At 40.7% G+C, this 25,043-nt stretch overlaps 1 protein-coding gene across 1 annotated transcript in view; it reads right to left on the bottom strand.

Moving 5' to 3' along the window:
• Window positions 1-25,043, bottom strand: part of SND1 (staphylococcal nuclease and tudor domain containing 1) — a 421,931-nt gene that overhangs the window by 366,593 nt on the left and 30,295 nt on the right. Inside the window, exons 3-9 of the mRNA XM_043589426.1 lie at window positions 19,640-19,760; window positions 14,184-14,262; window positions 11,625-11,785; window positions 10,795-10,886; window positions 9,982-10,140; window positions 8,582-8,688; window positions 6,206-6,296 (exon numbers count right to left, since the gene is read on the bottom strand). Coding sequence (XP_043445361.1) covers window positions 6,206-6,296; window positions 8,582-8,688; window positions 9,982-10,140; window positions 10,795-10,886; window positions 11,625-11,785; window positions 14,184-14,262; window positions 19,640-19,760 — 810 coding nt within the window. The remainder of the gene's footprint in view (window positions 1-6,205; window positions 6,297-8,581; window positions 8,689-9,981; window positions 10,141-10,794; window positions 10,887-11,624; window positions 11,786-14,183; window positions 14,263-19,639; window positions 19,761-25,043) is intronic.

Below are 25,043 nucleotides of genomic sequence, written 5' to 3'. Positions count from 1 at the left end.
ATAATGGAAAAATTATACACTATATGAATATTGACCTATTGGGGACTGGTTACATAAATTATGCAGGCTCACAATGGAACATTATGAACAAACTAGAGCAAGCTCAAACATTTACTTTGGCGCCCTCCCTAAATACCTTTAAACAAAAATAAAGGGATTTTGTTGTTGTTGTTGGCCCTAAGTCCAATAGGACAAATATAATGGGAGAAAAGAATATGACAACAAAACACTGGAAGCTAGAAAGCAGATGGATGAGTGGTAACAGACTTCACAGATTCACAAAAGCTAAATCCTGAGCCAGTGATAAGAAAACATAATAGCCAACCTGATTTATACTGCAGACTTCCCCCACCCACCAAGACAAAGAAACTGTCAAATCAGGAATCTCAAGTAGAGATGAAAATGGGACCAAAACCTAGACTTGGTTTACGTAAGAAGCACCTGGATTTTAAGATATATACCATAAATCCCATATATAGGTTCACTAATTTTAGCCCAGTGTTTGAGACCTCATTCTTAAATAAGAAAGATAACCAAAGATCACCAGGCATCTAAGGAAAGCTTCTAATATGAAAAATAAGAGACCAAAATAACCGAAGAGAATTAAAAACAACATGGAAAATACAGACTATGAAAGGAAATTTTTCAAAAAATTATAATTAATTCCTCAGAAAGTTAATAGAAGATATTTTATCTCTGGAAGAAGTGTTATTACTATTAAAAAATAACAAGATAGACACATAAATCAACAGAATGGAATAAAGAGCCCCAAAATAAATTCATGCTTATGTGATCAATTAATCTACAACAAAGGAAAAAAGAATATACAATAAAGATGGTCTCTTCAGTAAACAGTGTTGGAAAAACTGGTCAGCTACATGCAAAAAGAATGAAACTAAACCACTTCCTTACACTACACACAAAAATAAACTCAAAATAGATTAAAGACCTAAATGGAAGACCTGAAACCATAAAAGTCTAAAACACACACACACACACACACACACACACACACACACACACACACACAGTAATCTCTTGGATATCAACCTTAGCAGTATTTTTCTCTGGATCTGTCTCCTCAGGCATGGGAAACAAAAGCAAAACAAACTATTGGGACTACATCAAGTTAAAAAGCTTTTTACATAGCAAAGGAAATCATCAAGAAAATGAAAAGGCAAACTACCAAATAAGAGAAGGTATTTGCAAATAAAATATCTGATAAGGGATTAATATCCAAAATATATAAAGAACTCCATAGAACTCAACACCAAAAAATAATACAATTTAAAAATGGGCAGAGGACTTGAACAACATTTCTCCAAAGAAGACATACAGATGGCCAACAGACAAATGAAAAGATGCCCAACATCACTCATCACCAGGAAAATGCCAATCAGAACTACAATGAAGTATTACCTCACACCTGTCAGAATGGCTAGTATCAAAAAGACAAGGGGGGTGGGGCGCCTGGATGGCTCAGTCGGTTGAGTGTCCGACTTCAGCTCAGGTCATGATCTCAAGGTCTGTGAGTTCGGCTCTGTGCTGACAGCTCAGAGCCTGGAGCCTGCTTCGGATTCTGTCTCCCTCTCTCTCTGCCCCTCCCCCGCTCATGCTCTGTCTGTCTGTCTGTCTCTCTCTCTCTCTCTCTCTTTCTCTGTCACAAATAAGTAAACATTAAAAAAAAAAAAGGCAAGAAATAACAAATGTTGGAGAGGATGCAGAGGAAAGGGAACCCTCGTGCATTAGTGGTGGGAATGTAAATTGGTGCCGCCACAGTGGAAAACAGTATGGCGGGTCCTCAAAAAAAAAAATCAAAACTAGAAATACCATACAACCCAGTAATTCCATGTCTGGCTATTTACTCAAAGAAAATAAAAACACTAATTTGAAAAGATATATGCGCTCCTGCTTATTGCAGCTTTATAATATCCAAGATATAGTAGCAACCTAAGTGCCCACTGATAGATGAATGGATAAAGATGTGAGATACATATATATAGTATATATATATGTATATATACTATATATATGATGTGAAATATTACTGCACCATAAAAAGGAGTGAAATCTGGCCATTCACAACAACATGAATGGATCTAGAGGGTATCACGCTAAATGAAACAGTTAGAAAAATACAAGTACAATATGATTTCGCTTTTTAGATTGAATCTAAAAAGACAAACAAACAAACAAAAAAACACAAGTGAACAAGCAAACAATCAAGACAGAAACAGACTCATAAATACAGAGAACAAGTTGGTGGTTGCCAGAGGGTAATGTAAGGGAAAGTAAGGGAAATGGTAAAGGCAAAATAGGTGAAAGGGATTAAGAGGTACAAACTTGAGGTTATAAAAGAAATAAATAATGAGGATAGAAAGTACAGCATAGGAAATATAGTCAATAATGTTGTAATAACTTCATATGATGATGGATGGTAACTACTCTTATCACAGTAAGCACTGATGTATACAACTGTTGAATCACTGTTATATATCTGAAACTAATATAATACTGTATGCCAACTATATTTCAATAAAAATGAGAGCCATTCAGAGAAGCAAAGACCAGAAAGGTCTTAAAATACAGTAGCATAAAGAAAACATTTGGTAGCAGGGCTAAAAGGTAAATACGAAGAAATTTAGGAAGAAGAAAAGACAAAGATGAAAACAGGAGGCAAAAATTAGAAGACCAGTCAACAAAGTCAAAAATCCAAACAGGAGTACTAGAAAATAGCAGAGAAGCTAGTTGGAAATCAACAACAAAACAGTTAAAGTTCCCAGACCCGAAACAAAGAGCTAAAACTAAAAAGAATACGCTCACACGTGGATAAATCAGCGCACCACTGAGAAATTTCAGGATAAAAAAGCAAGTGCTAAGACCTTGCGGAAAGAAAAACCAAATCATCTGAGGAGGAGAGATCAGAATGGTTTCAGAGGCAAATGGTGAAGATATCCAAAGATGACAGCTCCAGAACAGTGAGAAGAAGAACAAAACAACTAGTCCAGATTGGTATAGGTCACAAGGTTCCTGGAAAATGTAATTGAAAAAGATAAAATTAACAGGCTGAATCAATGTCTTTAGAGAAGATTTAGGTAGAGTCTAGGGGTTGAATTAACAAGTTCATTAAAAAAAACAACTTTTAAAATTATTAAATCCAGGGCAAACAAAAAGTTCTGCAGAAAATGAAAAGTAGCCACAATATGCTACAGGGCTCAGTAGTTATTAGCATTTGCAAAGTAAACATTGAACCAGAATTAGAATATAGTCCTATTGCAAGGATTAAGGAAAAATACATGCACACCCATGTGAATCCTCATCTTGCACGGTATGAAGGAAAAGGGTTGTGCCTAAAACTGAAAAATTAAGAAGGCAACATAAACATTTTATTCAAAGATATGGACTAGCCAAGAACTGAAAATGGCTGCCTCAAGAAAAAGGAAAACAGACTAGTACATTTCTTAATAAGCCACAGAGTTCTTTAAACTTTTATGCATTAAAAATAAAAGTATAAAAACTTAAAAATTATATACAAAAGAATATAGCTCAGTACTACTCAAAAGTGGTTGCCAGCCTGCAATGAGAGTAGGAGCTTGCACCAGAACATAAATCAACCACATCACTGAGAACATTGCTGATATTTTTTCTGTAGCAAGCTTTTCTTGATGAAAGAAGCAATGCCTTGATTTACATTCTGGCTCAAGCGCCTTATATCCTATCAAGGCATTACAAATAGGACTGGGAAAGATCAAAGGTCAGCACACTTTTCTGTACAGGGCCAGATATCAAATATTTTAGGCGTTGCAGACGATTCTGGTCTCTGTCACAACTACTCACCTCTGCCACTGTATTACAAAAACAGCTACAGACAACATGGAAATGGACAGACATGGCTATGTTCCAATGTATTCATGTCACTGAAATTTAAATTTCATATAATTTTCATGTGCCACAAAACATTTTTTTCAACGTAAAATCCACCCACACTTCACAGACCATACAAAAACAAGTGGAGGGCCAGGCTTGGCCCATGGGCCATCATCTGTCAACCGCTGAGATAAACAGTATAATCAACTTAAAAAAAAAAAGTCTGTGTGATAGTAGTTTCATCTAGTATGAGTGTTTTCCCTTCTCCTTTTTATGCTTTCTATTTAAAAAAATAATAATAATGCTGAAGAATTTCTAAAACTCAGTAAGTTTTGAAACCATTTACCTACCTACCTACCTACATTTCTCTCTCTACTCTAGAAGCAGGCCTATATCCAAATGACCTAAATTTATATTAAAGATACTTACAGGAGAATGGCTATTCCCCTTAACCCTCAGATGGTTTTTAGAGGCAATTTCCTCTACTTGACATTTTAACAAATGAAACTTCATTGTAACGAAGAAAGCCTCACTCTGTTTTAAAACAAAACATATATACATATCCTAGGATCCTAGATTAAAACAAATAAACAAACAAACAAAAACAAAAAATAAAACAAAAAAAACAACCAGGAGAAAATGTGCCAGCTCTTCTCTAGTTACCAATAAAGCCATATTTAAGAAAAATACAAAGCTACTGACTCAATCATCTACTCTTTCAAATTTCTTTTTTCAGCAATGCATTAGTACCTTGACCAGCAAAGGCCTAAAACCCTGCAAAATTTTCTGGGTTTCTCTTATAAACTCAGTTTCTTTTTTGTTTTTTAATGTCTATTTATTTTTGAGAGACAGAGAGACAGAACACGAGCAGGGGAGGGACAGAGAGACAAGGAGACACAGAATCCAAAGCAGGCTCCAGACTCTGAGCTGTCAGCACAGAGCCTGACGTGGGGCTCGAACTCACGAACCATGAGATCATGACCTGAGCCAAAGTCGGACGCTTAACCGACTGAGCCACCCAGGCACCCCTCTATAAACTCAGTTTCAACTGAAGAGGGTCTGGTCTAGCAGGGACAGTACAAGATACGGGGACCCTCCTAAGCCTCATCTATATCACAAATATCAGACCCTCTCAGAGTGATGATGGTGAAAAACAGAAGACATGCCTCCCTTGCTGAGTGAATGATCGCCCTTTCACCGTGTAGCTACAGTCTTAGAACAGATGACAGGAAACATAAGCAAAACCAAGTAGTTCCAATTAGGTGGAACAGCCATGTCCAAGTTTCCAAGCTAGTGCGGTCCTCACACAGAAAGGAAGCAGGGGTTCATTCTGGTCTGTACCAAGACTTGGAAGATGCATGGGGGAGTATCCAACCAGGAACTTTTCCCTAAATAGGATAAAAGACCTAATTATGCTTAGGTCTCAAAGACCCAATTATGGTTAACCTGACAGCTGCCTGGAGACCACCTATGACAAGAAGGAAGGAAGCCACTTGAGCACTCTGTGACTTATTGCTTTGGGCATCATAAAAAAGAAAGTGAAGAAATTCAGCCAATTCCTCGGAGACTGTTAAAATTTGACCATTCTAAGAGAAACTAGACCTGGATTTTTTAGGCTGACAGTGCCACCTAGTGGTATTCCATCTTCAACTCATTTGGGACAGCCACCTCTCAGCAGATATAGATATGTTAATTAACTTCTTTTAGTTCAGGAAAACAAAGCTTAAAGCATCTCTTGCCAAAAGTAAAAATAGATTGGAAAACATGACAGCACTTTGGTAAAGTGAGGAAAACAGGTCTACCGCTCACAGTACCAAAGTCAGCAATGAAGAAAACACTCAGCACTGCTGATGGACCCAAACAATCTACTGAGTAGCACTAGTTCCTGTCAAAGGAATCCATCCCAGGACACTTCAGGAGAGCTCTCTGGAAAAAAACATCACATGAGAAAAAACTCAAAACCACGAGAGTCCCAAAACAGAAAGAAGAGAAACCTGAGGTCACACACACTTTGACATGGGAACTCTAAGAGAAAGCCATTTGCTAGGCAAATAGAAGCCCGACAATATGAGCGATCTTTCAAGGTGGCAACGTCCACAACTTTAACTCATGAACTCCTAATGAAGTTATGCAAATTTATGACAAGTTCTTATGGTTTCTAATTCCCCTGCAATAAACACATGCATGTAACACAACCCTTACACACACAATCCACACACCACTGGCTTGCCTTACAACAGAAATGCTTCCAGGCCTGGCTTGATGGTTCAGAGATCACTGTATTGTCACTAGCCTGACAATGTCCACTATGCATCTCAAGATGCTGAGAATGACTCACCTTGGCAACAAACTGCTTGTCCTTTTGGTCCAAATTAGCAGTAGGAGCCACATAGTCTCTCCATATTCTCAGCCTGCGTTCCTTGGCAAACCTGGCAACAAAAACAAGGATGCACATCATTCAGACAGAATAGGTCAGCAAATGGAACCCACCATCACCATGGGAGCAAAGAGTACAGCATCCTTCTCTAACTCAGAGACACGACACCCAAGGGCAAGGCCACCGGTCAAACCAGAACAGAGTATGAAAGCAACAATAAAGTGTACCGCAACTGGCATCCAAGACATACACGCCCCTGGCTGGCTGACCAGGATCTAGCTGTGCAGCCTTTCTAGCCCGGACAGTACAAGTCCACCTAGAATTAGCTCTTTAGCTTATCCAGCATCTCCTCAGTGACTAGTAAATGCCACACACTGGAATGACAAACACAGAGCAACTGCTCTCAAGTGGGAAGAACACCCACATCCAAACAAACAAATGTATTTTTTTAAAAAGCATAGGCCTGCTCAATTTCCATTTGAATTTAAAAAAAGACTATCAGCTAACCAAATCACCTTTGTAGTACATCTGAAGAGTAAGAAAAGGGATAAAAATTCACTAGGAGTTCACTGACAAAAGTGCAAAAACTTGTTGGCAAAAATCTGTTTTATGGTACTAAAACCATCAGGCATTTTTTCAGTCAGGCTAAGAGAGGGAAATGGAATATGTGCAAAAATTTTTTAAAGCCAATGAACAGCTAGATTTACAAATAAGCTTTTTGTGTTTTGTAATGACAAGTCTTTACAAATAAACGGATACAGGTCAAAGGGAAAGGAATCATTATTTCTGAAAACAGTACTGCCACTTTTTAAAAGAAGAACTAAAAGGAGAAAAAGACAAAGTAGCATGTAGTAGCTGTAAAATATATAAAATACTTTGATAGAGATTTAACAATGCAAGCAAGTCAAATACAGCATGCAAAACAGCAGGCAAGTAATCACATATTATTGAAATATGATTTGCATTCCTTAGTCTAAACCTGTTTTTTAATGATGTGCCCTCTTAAAAATCCATAAAATCTACAGATGTTATAAAACATGTAGATACTACTGCCATTGTACTCACTTTCTTCAAAGAGAGGCAGGAACTTAATGCAAAAAAAAATTATCAACAAAAATTGTATTTAGAATAATGGATTTACAGGGTTTTCTGAAAACAAAAAAAAAAATTCTGAGCATCACAGAATAATCAGAGGTATTTGGAAAGCTGTATTTGTAAGAGTATTTTATCTTTTGAATTTAGCTGTGGAACATAAAGACTAAAAAAATTTTATAGAACCATGGTGTTTTTAAATCAGATACACCATATCTAATGGCCCAGATTAAAATCTACTTTTATAAAAAGTTACAAGTATTTCTGCTTATAGGCAAAGAAGGATATGAAAGATCCAAGGGAAGAAAATTATGGTCATACAATTCATGTTCTTGCGTATCTCTGAGCTGTGTACCTCAAAGGCCAAAAATGTAAAGTTATCCAGACCATTATAATTCTATGATTCTGAAACAAGCCATACAACACACCTCGAGAGTGAATCATTGGCATCAGTGGTTGGTGGTGTTCTGCTTAAATGCACCCTGGGAGATGGTGGCCAGGACTTTCCCCAAATATCATCTCTATTCACCTACTCTTGCTACCTGCTTCATGGTCTTCCATTTACCCTGTCAAGTGAATGAAATTCACCTACGCCCAGAAATTCTTGACCTCAATACTTGAAACAGCCACCTAATCTTTGGAATATCGACTATTGTTCTCCTGGAAATAAGTTTCTTCTACATCTGCTTTAACCATGAGGCACCAAGCTGAAAACATGACAACAGTATCTCATAGTTGCATTAGCATTTTTAATTGACATGTGCTTCAATAAATGAGGGCATGAGGCTTCATTAACAACACTGAACGGTCCTGTTTTAGGACCCACAGGCTCTATGTTTCCATCATACCCCTGGCTCCAGCCTGCCTATTAGGTAGCAGCCAGTAAGTGACTGCATCATCTTCAAACGAGCCTCAAGCTATTTCATTCCAAATGCCTAAAATCCAGAATTTAAGTGAGATGCTTGGACAAAAAGTGACCCAAAAACATTAAAGCAGCAAATCTGGTGAAGAACAATTTCTAAGTGAAAATCTAGGCCCTCAATGTACAGCAGTGAATCAGACAACTAAAGACTTATAAGTAAACCACTCCTCTGTAAGATCCTACCCTTTTGTGGAATTTCCTTAATCCATTACTGAAATGTAACAAATACTGACATAGATAGGGGAGAAAAGACCACTAGATTTCTTTCCCTAAAAATCCTAAATAAGATCCCTGGGCTAGAAGGCTTCCCTAACAGACCTTACCTCTCAGCTGCCCTCAGCTTTTCTGCTCCCCGAGTATAAACTGCAATCGACCAATCCACACAGCGTGCAAAACCTTCCTTCAGGAGGAGCTCTGTGATGTTGCCATTCTGAAAAACAAGGCACATGAGAAGGCAGGCATAAGAGAATCCATTTCTCTAGACTTCTGAAATTAACAGCCACAATTTATACTGCAGTTCACTGAAGAAGGAAGGAAGGAAGGAAGGAAGGAAAGGAGAGGGTAGAGTTTCTCTCATTAGGAAACCAGCCCCAAGATGAGACACCCCACTCTGCGGCCCCTCCTAACAGCCTTGGCTTCCCATCCCCACAACACCTAACACAGTAACTCTCACTTAACAGGAGTAAGATAAATGTTAGTGGCATTGAATGGAATTGACGTTTCAATAGCTCTTCTTGTGGGCAGAGGAGGATGTTAATCTTTAGTAGAGATTACACCTCATTATTTCCTTCCCTAAGATCAGCACTTACTCCCCTTTTCATAAGGAGAGAGCTGAAGAACAGGCTGAGGAAAGGAATAACTTCAGCTACATTTTGCCCAATGCATTACAACTCCCATTCTACTGTGCCACAGAGCCATCTGGTAGGGCCCCGGCAGACAGCGAGTACTCCAGAAGAAACAGACATGACCCTGGCACACTCCAAACCAAGTGTCCCAGCCTTCCACAACGGCCGTCATGAAAGAATTCTCCAGCCAAAGAATAAGAGTAACAGGAGTTTATTCTGTACTGGACATAGGGAACAATAATGAAAATGCATTTACACTTGGGTGTTATAAAACAAGGTCATTTCCTTTCCAGGAGAAATCCACCTACCAAAGTCTATGCCCAGGTAGAACAGATAATCACAACTAAAATAACATAAAGAACCTATTTCCGACTCAAAAGCAGAGTTAGGAGGTAACTGGATTAGGCCTGGGGTACACAAAGTAATTTTTCCATAGAAACGATTCCTCATCATAGTTCTACAAATACTTTAAAAAGCTACCTTCTAGACCTACATATAAACCTCAGCAATCCTATTCCACACGTTTCAGTGCCACTTCTCACCTGTGTGGCAGCCTCGCAACTTTCTCTTCTCAACATCAAGGACCAACACTTGAGGAAATGTCAAGAGCTCCTCTTCTTACGAACTCAAAAGTTGAGATCCACTTTCTAAAAGTGAGTAGTAGTTCAGCAGATTTGTCCAACACTATCAGCTAACTAATATCTCCCTAGAAAATGTCTCAAAAATCAGATGATAATCCTGCCAAGATCTTTAAGTGGCTCTTAAATACAGAGAAAAAGAAGAGAAGCAAACCACAGGCCATCAAACACCAAATGCACACCCCACCTCCCCCACCCCCATCCAACCCCACACAGCCCAGTCTGCATGGGCACACTCACTGGATGAAGGATGGTACCCAGGATGTTTTGGTTATGGCAGCTCTCCAGAATGATCTGAACATCTCTCTGAAGTAGTCGAGACTCGGTGAAAAATTTGGCCTCTGCAGCAAAAGGCTCTGGTGTTTCACTGCCATCTGCTTCCCGTCGAAAAGTTGGGCACTAAAGCAAAGGTAAAGTAGCTGGGTAGTACAGCCTAAATGTTGAGTGCCAGGCACTCTCACCCCACACCAAACCAGCCAAAACCACAAACTCCACAAAGCTAAACCAGGTAAGGTCTCAAATCAGGCCTTATAACCCCTTCTTTAAAACATATTGGTAAAAGTGACTAGAAATAGATCTTCTCATACTTCTTGGTAAGGCAAATAAACTCAGGTCACTATCAGGAGGAAATTTTAAATTATGGTTGAAAATGGCCCCTTGCCAAGAAAAGATTCATCAATGCCTAGTTTTAAATTCCTGATTTTTTAAAAATCAAAAATGGATACCCCACATTGAGACAAACCATTCTCAGCAAACATCAGAACCTCCCATCTCTCTGGGTCTCAACAACCTCTCCACACAGCCCACTCCAAACAGACACTGAGTACTTTAAAATAGTTTTTTAAAAAATCTTTAAAATAATTTTCTAATCTTATTTGATCTAATGAGAACAGTCCCACTGCAAAGCTTACAGTATACAGTACTCTAGTCAATGTTAATGGCCCATACTAGGAAGAGTCAATAAGTCCAAAATCCCAGAGTAGAAGAATCCACTTGTCACTGAACGCTTCTACAAACCCTATATCCACCCCATAGCCCAGTGTATGGTCTGACCTTGATCCCTGACAGCATGACCGTAACCAGGTAGTAATCTGGGAGGAGCAGGGCCCTGACCACACTGCCGTCCCGCACATGCTCGATGATAGCTGTGTGACAGAAAAAATAGCTTAAGTCATTAGCAAAAGTCATGCCAGGAATGAACAATACCCAACCAAGCTGCATTTAACACAGTTCATCTCCCCAAAACCCTCAGAAAGCCTCCCTCTGAGAAGTGACAAAGCACTGGGAGATCACAAGTGTGCACACAACAGACTCTTCTACAAACTACTCCTGGGAATACAGATTAGACTGACTTCTTCATCTTCTGAACTTCCTGGGATCTCACGGCTCATCCCTGAGCTTTGTTATCCGTAAGCTAGGATGCTTATCTGAGTACCAGGTGCCAGCAAAAAAATAATGGGTCAGATCTGTTAATAATTTTACTCAGTCTGTAGTTAACCGGGTCTCAAAACTGGGCCAAGAACTATAGCGTGCGTGCGTGCGTGTGTGTGTGTGTGTGTGTGTGTGTGTGTTTACATCTTTACAGAATATACATTTCAGGGATGTTATTTAAGCGGCATCTTTTAGAAAACAGGAAGATCTCCAATGTGGAAAATTACCAGCAATTTACTACCCTGCACCAGCAAAGGACTAACTTCTGTCAAAATATACCTGATGTAACCTATGTAAACTGCACTCAAGTTACCTTCCAAAATACCATGGTGTTGTTGCACTCTTAACAATTCCTTTAGATACCAAGTAAAATAGTTTTGGTAAACCTCAAGAAACTTGAGAGCAAACAGAAATCACCCTGCATCATGTCGGTCTTTTCCCACTAGCCTCACCATTGACAGGCTTCTGATGGTGCGAGTCCACAAAGTGCCTTGGGTTCTCAATGGTGTACTTGAGGTCCCGAATAGTATGTGAACCGTTCCCCTCACTCCACATCCCTTTCTTAGCTGCCTTTGCTTGTTCCTCACATTCTGAAAGCCGGTTCTGCTCAGGACTAGGACGTGAAAAATAAACATGTGTGGGTTAGTGAGTTCACAACAAGAAGGAAAAAAAGTCAGGCTCTTCTTTGAACTCTTTCTTCAGCATCTGCTCCCCTTGAAGATACCAAAGCACTCGTTTCAGATCTATGGCTGCAGACCCAAGCCTATAACCAGATAATCACCATGAATGCAATTTCCGGATTCCAGACTTGTTCCCTCAAACAACAGATTCGCTCGTAAGAGCATTTAATGAGAAGATACAAAGAACACACATCTCGGTACTGCCACCATCAGTGATTACAAGAGAACAAGTTGGTGGCTCACAGGGAAGCCACTCCAGGGGGTACAGCTTCATTTAACCATCCCAGAATCAGGAACTGGAATCCAGGCAGAGCTCAGCAGGACACAGCACAAAGAAAGGGACTAACAATCATCCTTACTGCTCTTGTCTACAGAACAGAGCTGGGGAATGCAGAGCAAATACTGTTATTATAGATGTCACCCCAAAACTACTTACACATTCAATAAGACCAGCTCAGCAAAAACAGTTTGAAAAACCTCCACTTTGAAAATGGAAGACTCGTTCTTCATGAAGCAAGAAACCAAATATATAGGAGAACAGCCAGAAAGCCAAAAGATAGACCAAAAAAACAAAGTGCATGCTCTCGCTAGCTTGGTCGCGCGTGTGCGCGCACGCGCTCTCTCTCTCTCTCTCTCTCTCTCTCTCTCTCTCTCACACACACACAAACACACACACACACACACGAGATAAAGGAAACTGTGAACTGCAGGGCCTTTCCACAATCTCAGTACCTTAATGGTGACATTAATGGCTGTATGCATAAATTCAGTCTCCCACGTTGAGCAGTAGGGATACCAGAACAGGGATCCCTGACCTACAATTTCTCAAGCCGGAAGTCTTCAGTACTGTTGTGTCCCCCTTCCCCCCAAAAAGGACAGTCACATCGTTGGGGACCCAAATTGCAAACAGAATTCAATAAAAAATGTACTTCAGAGATAGAAAGAAGCAAACATAGAAACCGAGAAAAGGAGAATTTAAGTAAAGACAGCTTCAGAGAAATAAAGATTGGGACTCCAGGGGAGATTTCTTTGTTGAGATGGTACAATATAGGTATGGGCTTCTTAAAAATTTTCATTCTAGTTGCAAACTGGATTCCTAAAAACTACTGCCAACAATAATCATGCCAACAGTCCTTAAGATATAACTTCAGCATGCTTCCAAAACACCACCTAAGACAAATGTTTTTATTCATTAAATTCCCACATGCTCACTCCCCAAGTATAGGCTCCAGCAAATGTTTTTCTGCAGTTAAAAAGGACCCTCAGAAGTGTATGGTGAAAGAGCTGGCCCCAAAGTTTATGAAGGCAGGAAGAATGCAAAAAGTACATTCTTGCCTTTGCTCATTCCCATCACTGGTACAGTTCATGCAATATTTACCTAAGGCCTTTTATGCACCAACAACAGTCACATATAATATATCAAGGACTTAACGATTTAAACAGCATCTTTAACCTCCAAATTACTGATGTAACATATCACTTTTCAGAGACTAAAGTGTTAATTAAAGCCAGCTGCAATCCATCCTACTGCAAGCCAATACTGGTGAACTTGAACACGATACATGTACCATAAAGCTTACATAACTAATACTCATTTCCATTAAGTTCACACTGCCATTAGCTAAACAAATACAGTTTTACCCATTACTTAACCATCTACAGATCTACGGACCAAAACAGACTTATAAGGCTTTGGAAAGAGACAGAATTTTCCCTGATTTTAAAAACAGAACCATTGAGCCCTTATCAGTTACCCTTGCTTCTTCTAAGCAGCAGCTTTTTGCTTTGAATTCTATTTATTCACTTCACTTTATTTTTTATTGCACTTACTTCTTGTGCATGCTATATTGTATATTTATTTGTTTATTGGGTTATTGTCTGTCTCCCCATTAAAATATTAGCAGAAGCTATCTCTGTTCATGGCTATATTCTCAGTGCCCAGAACACAGCCTGGCACATAGTAAGTGCTCAATAAATCTTTTGGGATGGATGGATAAATACTCTGTAACTGAAGGTCAGTGGTATAAGACATAGCCTATTGGCTCTTATGAATATAAAGAATGGAAGTATCTTGTCTCAAAGCCTACTTTTAAAGGCGTTATACATGTCAAATGCCACTAATGAAAGCTGAGTTACTTCCTGGCTCAGAATAATCCACACTGGGGCAGGAATGTACCAAAAAGCAGGAGAGCACCAGAAGTTACCCACTGTATGCCAGGGGATAGGAAAGAAAATGCAGCAAGTCACTGTAGAGCTGACTACCCACCCCACTTGAGTAACCCCAGCTCTCACAATGGAATAGAAGGGGACAGAAGAGTAATGAACACTTACTTATTAGCTCTCATGCCTTCTCTCCGGGTGGCCAAACCCTCCGCAACCAGAGACTCTGCAATGTTTTCCCCATTGGTATCTGAGGAGGAAAAAGGGAATTAAACACAAGATTCAAATCTCCCTCCAGCAGCAGCAGAGCTCAAATGGAACCACTTTAACCCTTAGCTCTTCAAGGAGAATGATGTTGCCAGAGAATTGGACAAGGCAGCAATACAGTGTTGGGTTTTTCAGAAAACCTCTTCTCCTAAAATGTCTACTCTCAAAGACCCAAAGGTCTATAAATCTTCTTAGGACTTTGTTTCCAATTTTCCTGTGTATCTCCCAGGCAAAAGGCAATCTTGGGGACTGAAGGAAAACAAGGCATATACGGCAGCCCAGGAGAGTATAAAGAACGCTGACCTAAGGAGCAGAGGTCTGGGGCAGAATACAAAGTCTGCCACTTGCTAGCTTAGACAAGGTCTCTCGGTATCTTAATTTATTCATCTATAAATAGGGAAGAGTACCTGCCACGTGGCTTTTTGTGAGAATTAAACCACAATGTCTGTAAATCTCTTAGCACAGTGCTCAGCACAACAGCAGGAATTAAAAACAAATCAAATGAGTCGTCACACCTGTACAATCATATGGCTTCGTTTAGGAATGTCTATCACGTTTTACACAGAAAGTCCAATTCCTCCCAGGATGCCCTATTATCTGCTCCAAGAGGACACCAAGACAAGCTACACCGTTTGTCAAAGACTTTCTCCTGCTCTGGGAGACACGGGGGCAGAGGTAATGTCTAGGTTTCTAAACTGTCATACAGCAGCAGGCAAGAAAAATGAAGTTAAACTTAAAACCCAATCTGATTAGGTTCTACCTGGGCACCTGAAACATTAATTGCATTTCCATGCTATTGAAAAAGGTTTCAGACTGTATATTCCCTTAAATCTCTGCTTGTCAGACAAAGTGATAAAGGAATCGCCACATAAAAATCTTTAATATGGCAGAGAACAAGGTCCCAGATAAACAAACACAGGAGTCTAGCTGATAGGTAATGTCAGCACAGAATAAAATTCTGTTGAGATTTATATTCGATACACTATATATCAACTTCTATAAGCACTAACAATATACACACCACCCCCAAACCCAGCCTAAATGCCTTGCCATTAGCATTGCCCAAATTTCTACAGAATCAAATTAAACCTCTTTTCCTACCAAAGAAAGTTCAGATGAATGATATTTCTACAAGGAATTCTCAGGTTCTGGAGCACTTAGGTGACTCAGGCAGTCAAGCATCTGACTCTTGATTTCGGCTCAGGTCATGATCTCACAATTGAGATCAAGCCCTGCCATTAGGCTCTGTGATGCACCTGGACCCTGCTTAAGATTCTCTTTCTCCTTCTCCCTTTGCCCCTCCACCCGCCCCCCTCAAAAAAAAAAAAAAAAAAAAAAAAAAAAAAAAAAGAATTCTCAGCTTCTGAGGCTGAGCACGGATCATAAGAACCTTTCCACTGAGGTTACTGTTGAAGCCAGACACAGACACACAGAACTATCTGACATTAGCAAGTATTACACTGGTTATTTCAAAGCAACAAGAATCCCAAAGAGCAAAAAGTCAAAAGGAAGGGTTTTTAAGGGTTTAACAATTAAAGGAAAAGTTGAGGGGTGCCTGGGTGGCTTAGTCGGTTAAGTGTCCAACTCTCAGTTTCCACACAGGCCACGATCTCATGGTTCATGAGATCAAGCACCACGTTGGGCTCCAGGCTGACGGCACGAGCGTACTTGGGATTCTCTCTCCCCTCTCTCTCTACCCTTCCCCCCAATCACGCACACACGCTCTCTCTCAAAATAAATAAACTTGAAAAAAAAAAAAGAAAGAAAGAAAGAAAGAAAGAAAGAAAGAAAGAAAGAAAGAAAGAAAGAAAAAGTTGAGCAGTAAGGTGCCAAGAGGTCAGAGGGGTGGAAAGCATGAAAAAGCCCAGGTACAAACAAGATGTGTGGTCATAAAGCCAGCCAATTAGTTGCAGACCAAACAGCTTTCAGTTTCCTGGCACAGAGCACGATGAAACGGCTGTTGGCTGACCCACTTCTAAAAAGTGAGTTCTGATTGCTCCTTCAAAAGGGAGAAAAATACATTTCCCTGGGCTGGACTCCCAAAGGAAGCAACAAAACATGGTGGATAGAATACTGAAATGGGGAATTTGCAGGCCAAGGATCTGACTTTTGCTTATTACTTATCAAATTATAAAACTGATCAAGTCACAATTGGGACGATATTCTGAGCAAGGGGACTGTATTTTCTCCAAATGTCAGAGGACTAATCTTTTTTTTTTTTTCCCAGTAAGTTCTAAATCAACCACAAATTCCCAAATTCTACCATTCTTCCACGACATAAAAAGAAGTGAGTAGAGCGCCTGGCTGGCTCAGTTGGTTGAGGGTCCAACTCTGGATTTTGGCTCAGGTCATGAGCCCAGGGTTGTGGGATCGAGTCTTATGTTGGGCTGTGCACAAGCATACAGCCTGCTTAAGATTCTCTCCCTCCCCCCTCCCTTCCTCTGCCACTCCTTCAAGCACACACAGGCACAAACACACTCTCGAAATTAAAAATAAAGAGTAAAACTTAAAAAATTAAAAAGGAGGGGCGCCTGGGTGGCTCAGTTGGTTAAGCGTCCAACTTTAGCTCAGGTCATGATCTCAAGGTTCATGGGTTCCAGCCCCGCATCAAGCTCTGGGTTGACAGCTCAGTCCCTGGATCCTGCTTCAGATTGTGTCTCCCTCTCTCTCTGCCCCTCCCCTGCTCGCACACTCTCTCTTTCTCAAAAATAAATAAAAACTTTTAAGAAAATCAAAATAAATAAATAAATAAACTTTAAAAAAATTTAAAGGGAGAAACCATGAAATAGGATACACATAAGGATACTAATTATCTAAGCCACTGTTCCTTTCATTACAAATGGCATTGAGATTTCATTACATTTCATTACAAATGGCATTGAGATAAAAGAGTTGAGTGAAAATATTAAACTTTAAGTCATTTAAACCTTTAAAACTGAAAGATGTAAGTAATTCCAAACATTCTTTCAGTATATATTTATTGATCACCTCCCATGTACCAGGTTTTATTTTAAACACTAGTACATTAGCATGCTACAGTATATCCAGTTTATAATTTGGGTCAGTTTTAAAAATAAACTTTCTAGGGGCGCCTGGGTGGCGCAGTCGGTTAAGCGTCCGACTTCAGCCAGGTCACGATCTCGCGGTTCTTGAGTTCGAGCCCCGCGTCGGGCTCTGGGCTGATGGCTCAGAGCCTGGAGCCTGTTTCCGATTCTGTGTCTCCTTCTCTCTCTGCCCCTCCCCCATTCATGCTCTGTCTCTCTCTGTCCCAAAAATAAATAAACATTGAAAAAAAATTAAAAAAAAAATTAAAAAAAAATAAACTTTCTAAAAACAAAGACTTTAAATGTCAATTTCCCTCAACATAAATACTTAGGCCATTTTAGCTGAAGGCTGAGTTTACTTAAAAGAACTCTTAAAGGTGGTCCCTACAGAAATTACCTATGCCTGACATTTTCGGTAGTTTCAGTGAGGTCTCTGGCAGGGCGACAGAAGACTGACCAGCTGTTGTGGAATTGCAATTTTTTAGGTGATAAAATCCTTGAGTGATTGCATTTTGAAGACCGTGCACTTCTGTCTTCCGTTCTTTCTAACTGGTAGCCATCCAACAATAACGCTTAAGTGTTTTATATCCTACTATGTTATTTGAATTTTGGGTAAAAAGCAAATTTGTATCTTCCTGAAAAGATGACTAATCCTATAGTTTCCCATGCAATCAAGAAGCAGGTAGCCATCTGTCTGGGAGGGTGAAAAGGGTGTTTGTCCGCTGGGTAAATCAAACAAGACAACTCCATGGTCATCCCTAACTCACTTTTCTAAGACCTCTACGCTTAGAATCTTAAGAGGATGCTGTTAGCCATGCCACATACCCTGTTTACTTATTTCCAACTACTTGCTACCCAAGTCAAAAGATTATCTAAAGCAGCTCAGTAGGACGGTTACTACATCAAAGAATCACAGAATTGGGGAGCCTCGGTGGCTCAGTCGGTTGGGCGTCTGACTTTGGCTCAGGTCATGCTCTCACAGTTCATGGTTCGAGCCTTGTGTCAGGCTCTGTGCTGACAGCTCAGAACCCGGAGCCTGCTTCCAATTCTGTGTCTCCCTCTCTCTGGCCCTCCCCCACTCACAGTCTGTGTCACTCTCTCTCTCAAACATAAATAAACAATAAAAAAAAAAAAATTTAAGAAAAAAAAAATCACAGAACTTAATCAAAGATTATAAAAAAACAAAACAAAACAAAACAAAACCCTATCTGCTCCCAAAATAACTCCCAAAATGGCTGCTTTACGGAGAATATCCTCCCAATCAATCCTTTCAATGTCCGATTTCTGTTCAAACTCCATTCCACAATCATACTCTCCTCTCCCTCTACCTAATCCAAAAAAGATCAGAACACCTAATGTCCCATGAGCCATCTGGCCCAGTGAAACAATAGGTATATGTGCGCCCACGCACATACACTGAGTACATACTCTGCTGTTTTGCATATACTATCTGTTTTACAACTGTTTTACATATACTATCTCTTTCAACTCTCTCAATAGCTTACAGATGAAACTAGAACTTACAAAGGTTAAGATTTAAGTAAGGGTACACGATAACAGAAGCCAGAATTCTTTTTATTTATTTATTTTTTTTTAATGTTTATTTTTTAGAGAGACAGAGTGTGAGCAGGGGAGGGGCAGAGAGAGAGGAACACACAGAATCCAAAGCAGGCTCCAGGCTCTGAACTGCCTGCCGGCAAAGAGCCCGACGTGGGGCTCGAACCCTCAAACTGCGATATCATGACCTGAGCTGAAGTGAGATGCCTAACCGACTGAGCCACCCAGGCACCCCAACAGAAGCCAGAATTCTAATCCACATCTACAAAACTCCAAAGCCTGTGTTCTTTCCATTTCATTACAAACCAAGTGGCTTGCAAAATCCCACAAGCCCCAAACAACTCTTCCTTTCTTAAAAAGCCCCAGGAGAAGAAAAGCCACAAGACAGATAAAGGAAATAGAAGATGCAATAGGAAATCTATAGGAATTCAATTAGCACTATGACCTAGAAGCACAGAGCCACGGAGTTCCACAGGCTGATGGCTAATATAAGGAAGAATGCTATGGTGTAGTACACACATTTAAACCAGGCCAGGAAAGCAGACACAGGAGTAAACAAGGAGCAGGAATCGGGAGAAATCCCCTGCACCTTTGTACCTTGACCTCTGATACTCAAAGGACTTTCAATTACACCTACAGCCAACTGTCCTAGAACTCCCGCCACCAGAACTCACTCTGGACTTCCACCAGATAAAATCAGATCTTTGGAGAAACTTTAGACATAGATAGAAAGGAGTCCTTTTCTCCTTGCTAACTCACCTTTTCCAAGGTAGATCATGCCATACTCTCGCCCCTGGGGAGTCTTGTTTTCTATTGTGAAACAGACTTCCTTCCCAATCAGCTTCTTCCGAAGGAACTCTCGGGCAGGAAATGCCCAGGGCTGAAAGACAAAACAAATGTGTCACGTAAGAACTGCCTAGTTCCCGACTATAATCAGCATTCAAGCAACTTCATTCCTTCAATACCCTGGCCCTATGCTAAGCCCTGAGGGGAATATAAAAATGAAATGCACACAACACAGATTGCACACTTAGGGGGCTCATAAAAAAGGAGAATCTAGCAGTTGACTTAACTAGCACAGGCCCTGAAAACAGGCCTCACAGCTTCCCAGATATTGGCAGTAGTACTTTCTCCTCCACCACTTTCTATTCAGATCTATAGTTTACTTCATGAATAATAATTGCCAATAATTTTACAGCACTTGCCATGAGCCAGCCACTACTCTAAATGCTTTGTATTTATCAGCCCACTCCTGAATGGGAAGTCCAGGCTCCAGGAACTCACCTAGTCAAAGGGAAAACATAAAGAACAACCACCTCCATTTGTTTGTCTCTTTCCAGTTTGCAAAGTGCTTTCACAATTATTAAACTAGCCTGAAAGCAGCTAAAGGCACTGTCAGAGTAAGTGCAAGGTTCTAGTGCTCCTATTTCCCAGAGTGAGTATCCTGCTCAAGAAACAGCTTTGCTGGCACACCTGGGTGGTTCGGTCGGTTAAGCATCCGACTTCAGCTCAGATCATGATCCCACAGTACGTGGTTTCGGGCCCCATGTTGGGCTCTGTGCTGACGGCTCAGAGCCTGGAGCCTGCTTCAGATTCTGTGTCTCTCTGTCTCTGCCACCTCCCCTGCTCACGCTCTGTCTCTATCTCTCTAAAATAAACATTAAAAAAACTTAAAAAAAAAAAAAAAAGAAGAAGAAAGAGCCTTGCTTATACCCAATCCCCCTACCTTTTTTAAGAACAACAGAGTTGAGAAGGGCAAGATCTATTCTCCCCAAAATGTCTCCTTTTCCTGCTGTAGTCTGAGGCTGTGCCCGTGGGACCCAGGTCCCACAACCTCAGGGAAGACACCAGTAACACGCCCTGGTAAGGGGTCATCTTGACAACTGTGGTTCTTTCCTGTCACCCATCTAAGGCTCTGACACAGGAGGTGAGCCACATATCCACATAATGCCAAGGAGTCTCCATGTGACCTCCAGATCCCCACCCCATCACTTCTAGGATGGTACAAAGGGAGACGTCTCCTCTGAAGCAGTCCTGTGTCAGCAGCCACCTGCACTTGAATTTACAGTCTAGACCTAGCTCAGTGCCCCCAAGTTCCCTCAGAACAGAAATGAGGAAGGAGGGCGTATGAGTTCAAGGAATATATGATCTGCAGGAGCTCACGTGCAGGAAAAATGCAAAGTACAAAAAGGAAAAGTGTATACAACATGCGTACGCTGCCTGTTACAATCGCCTGGAGCCACAGGGCTGGGGCTACACATAGTAAAGGCAAACAGTACATGACTGGCCTGGGAAGGAAGCCTCTGCTAACCTTTTCAGGCCATTAAGATTATTCCATGGAGTTATCCAACAAGCTTTTCTAAAAGAAAACGCCCATATGACTTCCCAGAAACCAGAAGTCAATCAAAAGATGGCAGTTCACCAACCCGCCGGACTGGTGTTCACAAAACTAGTACTGTTGTATAACATCAGTTCTGAACGCTTCTAGGAAGAACTGATCCTGTGTAAGTGCTCTCAAAGACAGAAAAACAAGCTTATCCTCACTCATCTAATGCTCTCTCCTCAAAGCACCCAAGAGCAAAAGAGCCAATTACTCAATGGTCATAGAAAGTTCACCGCATTTTCATGTCCCATCTCTACCCCCTTAAAATGAAAACAGCCACCTGTCACCAAAAAGAGTCTTTTAATTGAAAAATGAGCCCAATTATCAGCCACATCACAAAAACAGTACTGAATAAACTAGCACAGCGTCCTCCATTTTTATTACCTTAGTGATCCACTTAAAAAACATCCTCGGCTACAGGTCTGATGTTCAGGATTCAGTTTTGAGTAGCACGCTAATAAATATCTAAAATTCAGTAATACACGCTTTGCCTAAAACTTGCATAAGCTCTGACAAAACAAGTAATCTTAAAGGAACTTGATTAAAAACTCATTTATCACGGGTCAGTTCACAAGGAACTATGTAGCACCTATGAGGAAACTTCCAATTTCTACCAACTAAACAAAATTACTAACAGATTTTAAGACTTGCTGAAGGAGCACCCTTTTCTTAGGACCTCATGTTTTACAGTTGGTCAGTCACTAGGCAATAAGAGAAAGCCATACTCTAGGTCTTGGAAAGGACATATACTTAATCCTATAAGAAAACTAATTTAATTTCTGTAATCTTGCTTTCTTAAACCAGCCTTCTCAAGTTGTGTTCCATCTAGGGTTGGGCAAATTCACTAACTGCACAAGACTAGCTATGAAGAGAGGCAACAGGGACCCATGAGAGCTACTGATCAAACCACTCCTCACAAGGGCAACAGGGCATTCCAGGACAAATCTTTGTGCAAGTGTCCATACAGAGGACAGCCTGCAGACGGCTGTCTGCTAGAGAGGGCTATCCCAACACAGCCTCCCAGAACAACTCTAGGAACAAGAATGGGAAAGTTGCCCAAAGCATTTATCAAGGAAGCTCCAGAATGACCTAATAGGAAGAACAGCTGTGGTCCTTTCATGATGTCTCAGAGCTCAATCTAAGAAGCAAATGGCTAGTAAGCAGTTGAGACTCAAAATTCCCTTTTTCCTTTAGAATGCCCAACGGCTGGCAATCTAGCAGCTTGCACTCTGCTCCCTGCCTCAAGCAAGGTCTGAGGTCTACCACGATGAAATGAGTTTTTTAATTCCCATCTTTTCTTCGAACCAGATGGACTGCTGAATTACTGTGAGAGTGTAAATCCTTAAAACTAGCTACTTTTGGCCATGGCCCAGTGCTCAATACGTCTTGTCCCACCTTCTTATCACCCCACCCACTGTGCCACATGTGTATGTAACTAATCCCTCAAGGCCCCACGACCCTACCACCCTAATTCTCAAAAGGCCCACTGAAAGCAGGACTGTTAACACTCATTTCTGTATTTCTCCTGAAACCAACACAGAGCTTCACACATAACAGAACTCAATAAATCTGTGGGAAATAAGTATGTAATTCCCACAATGCCCATCAATGCAGTATCTAGGCTGCCTAGAATAGCTAGGCAACACTGGAGATTAGCCTGCAACAGGGCAGAGAGGCCTGGGAACATACAGTGGAGCCGCTTTTACTGCCACACGGCTTGGGAGAGCTGAGCCTCTTTGAAAGAAGATATGATGAGGGAAGTATGATGTGGGAAGGCAGAGAATAATCAACTAAATGATATTTGGGACAGTGATACAAAGGGAAGCAAATGAGCAATACCATCCTGGACTCTACCTGAATGTGAAAAAAATGGGCAACCTGCTCCAAAACAGCAAAAAGCCAGAAAGAAAGGGCACTGCCACATTCCACAATCCACTGATCCCCCAAAGGAAACGCTCAGGTTTTTTACCCTCATTGTTCACATGTTGGTTCACTGTGTATCAGTTTTGTGTTGGGCACTGACTGGGCACAAGAAGAGAGATGAGAGATAAGGTCCTTCCCCTAGACGAACTTACAGTGTTGCAGAGAAAGACATATAAGCAAGGAATGAATGTGAGAATAGTATCTAGCAAGGGAATAAATGAAACTTTGTTTCAAAAAGATCTGGGAGCATATAGAGAAAGGCTTAGAGGGGAGGAGACTGAAGGCAGAAGCACCATTATTTCAGCATTCCAAGCACACTATCAGAGTGAAACAAAGAACAATAGGAGTAGTAATGAAGTTTCAAGGATGGAGAAGAGATCTTAAAGGAGGCAGACTCTCTAGGTCTTGATAAAGGCCTGGACGTCACAGGGCAAGGAGACAGCAAGGGAAATCAGGTTTCTGATTTGGGTTATCAGTGGGCATCACTGGTCCCTTGAGCCGGAGCAGCTTCAAAAGCACAGTAAGGGGAGAAAACCAGATCACAGCAGGGAAAAGAGAGACTAGATTATCAGGACAGAGAAGAAGTGACTGTGGCTAAGAAAGGGTGAAATCTGTAGCCATCAAATACTTCATGTCTCAGGGACCTTTGAAGAGTTACCAGGAGAAACTTAGTGAGACAGGGTTGCTCTGGAAGAGGGGGAAGAAAAAAAAAAAAAAAAAAGCACCACACTGTATAAATACATGAAGCTATAATAAGGGCTGGGATCAGATCACGGAGTATTCTCTCAGCTAGAAGAGTTCCTGTAAGATTTTATTGTACTGTTACATAGGATACAGTTAAAATATTTTAGAACAAGTTCCAACTGGCCTTGTGTTTCTCTGCCCTAGATTCCCATCCACGAAACAGGAAATTAAAACCCAACCCTTCTTTCTTAGAGACTACATTGCTTCTTTCTTCTGGGGCAATGAACTTGATCAGCCCTAGCCAGCCAGGGTCAACTCTTCTCCTCACAGGAGCACTCAAGCTGTTACACAACACACAATTGAAAGGTAAAGAACTACTGAAAATGCTGGTCAAGAAAAGCACTTAGAGCATGCAAAATTTGAAAAGTGCTATGAGAGAATTAATCTTCAGGGATTAAGTCTAACAGTACTAGGAGTATTTATAACAAATTAACAAATAGCAGTAGAGATTACAAGTAACATTCATCAAGTACATTATAGACATGTGCTAAGTGCTTCACATGATCTTGTTTAAGTCTCCCAAACAATGTCTACACTATCACTATTCCCAACAGTTGTGGTCACTGATGGAGGACCAATGAAAAAGAATTTCTTTGATCTACTTTGTCATTATCCCAAGAATCTAACTGGATTACTGTTGACAGCAGAACTATGGGTAAGTTGTCTCTATCACTATTTTCTATAATATTGCTTCACTACTGTAATTCAAACAAAATGCCCCTTTTATTATAGATTCTTTAAAACACGTTTTCCTTAAACAGAAGATCCACCATGAACTCCCTTTTTTTCTTTACTTCCACGTCAGGAAACAGCAGAGGAAAGCTGAGCTACCAAACTTGCCCAACATCATCAAGTTGGGGAAAGGACAAGTAATTAGAACCCAGAAATTTCACTTCTAATGATAGCCAAAGCACTACTTAAGAAGAGACAAGAACTGAGGTTTCAAAGTATAGGAGCCAAGAAGACTAGACCATACCAAATTTGGACTCACAGCAGCTACTAGGAGATGGAAGAACTCAAGGAGTTCAAGGTAGACCACAGACAGAGGTAGAGTGATAGGGCAAAGGAGGGGAAGGCAGGACAAGCTCGTAAGTCTCTCAAATTGCCATAACA

This window comes from Prionailurus bengalensis, chromosome A2 (assembly GCF_016509475.1).
Source record: "Prionailurus bengalensis isolate Pbe53 chromosome A2, Fcat_Pben_1.1_paternal_pri, whole genome shotgun sequence".
Classification (NCBI taxonomy): domain Eukaryota; kingdom Metazoa; phylum Chordata; class Mammalia; order Carnivora; family Felidae; genus Prionailurus; species Prionailurus bengalensis.
The sequence above is the reverse complement of the archived record's forward strand: the minus strand, read 5'-3'. Positions and strand labels throughout refer to the sequence as shown.